Source organism: Halyomorpha halys, unplaced genomic scaffold (genome assembly GCF_000696795.3).
Source record: "Halyomorpha halys isolate HHAL.00 unplaced genomic scaffold, Hhal_1.1 Scaffold1155.1, whole genome shotgun sequence".
Taxonomy (NCBI): Eukaryota; Metazoa; Arthropoda; class Insecta; order Hemiptera; family Pentatomidae; genus Halyomorpha; species Halyomorpha halys.
In genome coordinates, this window is record NW_027105200.1 from 132,858 (window position 1) to 137,308 (window position 4,451).

The following is a 4,451-nucleotide window of genomic DNA, read 5'->3' on the forward strand; positions in this document are numbered from 1 at the left end:
CAACAGTTTTTTAAGGAAGGAATTTGGGCTTTACCATCTCGTTGGGAGAAGGTTACCGACTGTAACGGTGGATATTTTGATGAATAAAGGTGATTATTTGAAAATATTTATTTATTTATAATTTCCCCCAAAAAAACGACAGGACTTTTTGAATGACCTGGTATAAAGTCATAGAACTTCTTATTTTGAAAGATTGTTAGGGGTCTGAGATATACCTAACCGGGAAGACTTATCTGTCGTGCATTTAGTGTACCCCCGACACTAACTGTGTACACCCAACAGGAACTGAGATATCATACACCAGTATTGATGAATTAAAGGAAAGGCAGAAGACAAAAACAAAAATATATGCATATGAAAGTTTTAAAATTATTTTTACATAAAATTAGAACTTTTTTGATGATAATTATTTATGAGTATTGAAGGATTTTTTTCTTTTGAAAATTTACGAGGACAGGAGACTGGTTGTATATCAACATATTGCAAAACAATAACCATGGTGCTGTAGAATAAGAATTATTATTTGAAATATCATTTCAATCAGCTTTTTATTAAAAAAGTAAATATTCAAAAAAAATTCAAACATTTTTTCAGAAAGTAATTTAAATGGGGATTAAATTGTTAAAAAGTCATGGAACCCCATAACTATAGAACACATTATTAACCTCAAATTTAGGTAATAATCTATATAACCTTAGCCTCGATAGATTTTTTTAGAAAAAGAATAATTTCCATAAAATGCAATTATACAGGAAAAAGAAGATACGGACAATAGTAAAAAAAAATTAAAAACAGGGAAGAAACAAGTGGTTTATTTTATTTTTCATTTTCAATTTTAACTACTACTTCCTAAACAGCTTTTTTTTTTCTTATAAAACTTCAAACTATTTTGACCAACTTCTGTCTTTGGGTAATAATATGACACAAATCACTTGCAATCATCTACTGATTTCTTTCTTCTTAATGCTTTATAGCTCAGTGTATTCTTTCACAGTTTGGTTACTCCTCAATGCCGAATGTATGAGGGATCGTTTGAAGAAGCTAAAATTATAGTGATTTACAATTTTTTTTTTCACTTTTCATTATTCATGTCACCTGTATAACCTTTTATATATAAATGTCTCCTCCTACTTCTGTATCTCCATTTTGTGTCATTATTAGCATTGAGAGTATAACTGATTAAGTTGGAATTTTTCCGTTCTTGTTTCAAACCCTCTCAAAAATTGTTTAGTTGTTTCTTTCCGAAAAAACCAAATATAATTTGTTTCCGTTTTTACTCTTTCAAAAGTTTTATGTGAAACTCTATGTACGGATATTAATAAATATACATAAATCTATTTAGTAATTTTAAATTTAAATAAGTGTTTAATTTGGGGTTGATGCATTATTAATTTCTTCCTCATTTGTATTGTTTTATTGTACATCCTGTCTAAAAATAAAGGTAAGGATTCGAATATCTCTGTCTCGAGATATATTCAATTTATAAAAATTTGAATTAAATGTTTTGTTTTTTTCACAGAGACAGGGAGCGTTGAGTTCGAGAGGTTCACCGCTCTGCTGGGCGACAAGATACGGCTCAAAGGTTGGGATAAGTACAGAGGTGGATTGGATGTTAAAGGTAAATAACCCTAATTCAACATTTTTTTCTTAATAAACACTATAAACAAACATATTATTAGTCAAAAATAAATAATAATAATAAAAGGATGAAACTATTAATATTCTGAATTATATAGCAGATATATTACTTTTACAACATTTTTGTTTATAACATCCCTCTATTTTTGTAATAGTCTAAGAATGGAAAATATTTCTATATTTAATATTAGCCATTCTTTTAACAGAGTACATTTCTTGCAAAAAAAAAATCCTATCATTTAAAATATAATACTCTCTGACCTACTGAAAGATTAAAAATATTGATAATAGCCAATTTTCAGAAGTCAGGAAGAATCCAATTTTTATTTAGATTTGTAATAAATCTTTAAGTGCAATAATTTTTTCCTTTATTATGGAATATTAGTCTTTCAAAAATAAATTGAAATACATAATTATATTAAATAAATCAATTTTATATCCAAATCTGTCTCAACACTTTATTTATTCATTAGTCCAACGTTTCGGCCCCTCCAGCCATCTTCAGGGACATCTTCAATACAAAAATCCTTCTCACATTAATTTATAATTTCTATTTGCAGGCTATTCTGCCGAGGTCATTTTCTTTATTTAAAGTTCAAAACCTCTTTATTTAAAATTTAAAAACATTAACATTTATTTTTTCTATAAGATTATCAACAGTATAAAACACCACACCATATAACAAACCATTTATAACCTTTATAAGGGTAGGTTATAAATGGTTTGTTATATGGTGTGGTGTTTTATACTGTTGATAATCTTATAGAAAAAATAAATGTTAATGTTTTTAAATTTTAAATAAAGAAGTTTTGAACTTTAAATAAAGAAAATACCTGGGCAGAATAGCCTGCAAATAGAAATTATAAATTAATGTGAGAAGGATTTTTGTATTGAAGATGTCCCTGAAGATGGCTAGAAAGGCCGAAACGTTGGACTAACGAATAAATAAAGTGTTGAGACAGATTTGGATATAAAATTGATTTATTTAATAAATATTACCTTGTCTCAAAAAATTTTGAAATAATATAATTAAAAATACATAATTATAGTTATAAAATTTCATTAGATATATTATTTGGAATATTTGTAGTATAATAGATCTAGGGTTTTAGGATCTAATTCCCACTATGACAGGTTTTGATTTATTGCAATACTAAAAGTTTAATAGTAAAAGCGTTTTTTGCCCACCATTTTAATTTTTTTTTCAACACAAAAAATATTGTAAGGTATCTCCTTACAGACAATTTCATGATGAATGAGATCATGTTATCGGTTTATAAAAACTTAAAATTAATAACAAAAAGTAGTCCAAAAAATTGAAAAATATATAACTGTCGCTCATTTTTCACAGGGAATAAGTATTTTCGTAAATCTTACATCATCAACTTCTGTGCCATTAACAATAATATTGGATATAATTAAGCTTAAAAAACAGCTGTTGGACAAGGCGCTGTCTGGTAAACAGAACTACATATCAACGTGACAAACAAATATATCTAAGATCCGGCGACAGGGCCACCCTAACTCGGCTCAGGCCCTATAAATCTGCTACCTAAAAATACGGGGAAAAATGAAAAGAACTATCTCAACTTTCACTACTTTATGTTAAAACAGTAACAATCAAAGAGGTTTATCACAAGACATTTTATTGAAAAATATAAAAGTGGAAGGGCGGTAATAGTGAAGTAGTATTGAAACACACACTCTCATTAAAGATGTGGAATACTTTGTTAATACACACATACACACACACACACACATATATATATTTGACTGAGTTTCAGGTCTTCATCAGGGAATCAAGTGGAGAAGGTTGGCTAAAACTGGTCAGACCTGAAACTCAGGTCGAAACGTGGGCATAAATACATATTTTTTGTTTATTTATGTTGTTCTTTGCTGACCGCGCCCCCCCCCCGACCATCTTCTCCAATCATTAATTAATAATTACGTCATTTGTCTATTGTCTATAGGGTGTTTAACATCCCTGTGATCCAACTAACTCTAGGTTCAGTTCTGGCACAATCCTTAAGTAAGTTATATAACAATTTATTAGTATGATTATTATAATTAATTGAATACTAGTTCACGACTGCCCAAACTATCTTAGATTTAGGTTGGACTAGTGCAGAATACGTGGGTTATTTCAAAAATGTTAATATTTAGAGCTTTAAAGAACTGGACCTGGGGCGTTCCGAGAAACAAATGAAAAGTTGACAATAATAAATTATTAAAAAGAAATTTCCCTATTTTGAGCTCAGTTTCAAAACATTCATGCGATATCACTGAGTAATTTGGTTAATAAAACTTATGATTGCTATATACCAGCAAACATGGGAGTTGCAAACTTTTGAATAAATAATTCTACAGTATTTTGATCTCAACTCGTTTAAAAACATTTATGGAACCTCACTCAGTAATTTGAGGGATTAGTTGGGGTCGAAATTGGTTGATATATTCTCTAAAAAAAGCGTTACATATTTAGAAATGGAGAAACGATCCATAAAGACCTAAATGTTCCTTATGAAACCAATCCAGCCCGAACCCGATATCATTCCTTCCTTTTCCATTCCTGGCAATCCTCCGAGGCGCCTGAAAAGAATATGGCCTCGTGACCTTATATTGTAAAATGTTTTTAGAGTACTACTACTGGCTACTTTCTGTACATGCTGTTATCATATCATTATGATCTTACTTCAAATTTGCTTGTTGTATTTTATATACAGAGGGAGAGGGAGAGGGTGAGTGGGAGAGAAGGAGGGAGGAAGGGAGAGTGGGAGAGAAGGAGGGAGGGAGGGAGGGAGGGACAGGGGGAG

At 30.1% G+C, this 4,451-nt stretch overlaps 1 protein-coding gene across 2 annotated transcripts in view; it reads left to right on the forward strand.

The window, feature by feature from the left end:
* LOC106688558 (GTPase-activating Rap/Ran-GAP domain-like protein 3) overlaps window positions 1–4,451 on the forward strand; it is a gene marked incomplete at its 5' end in the record, with an annotated part of 122,599 nt that overhangs the window by 95,049 nt on the left and 23,099 nt on the right. For both annotated transcript variants that reach the window (XM_067049322.1, XM_014433067.3), the window contains 1 exon segment: window positions 1,520–1,618. In XM_067049322.1, the coding sequence (XP_066905423.1) occupies window positions 1,520–1,618 (99 nt within the window).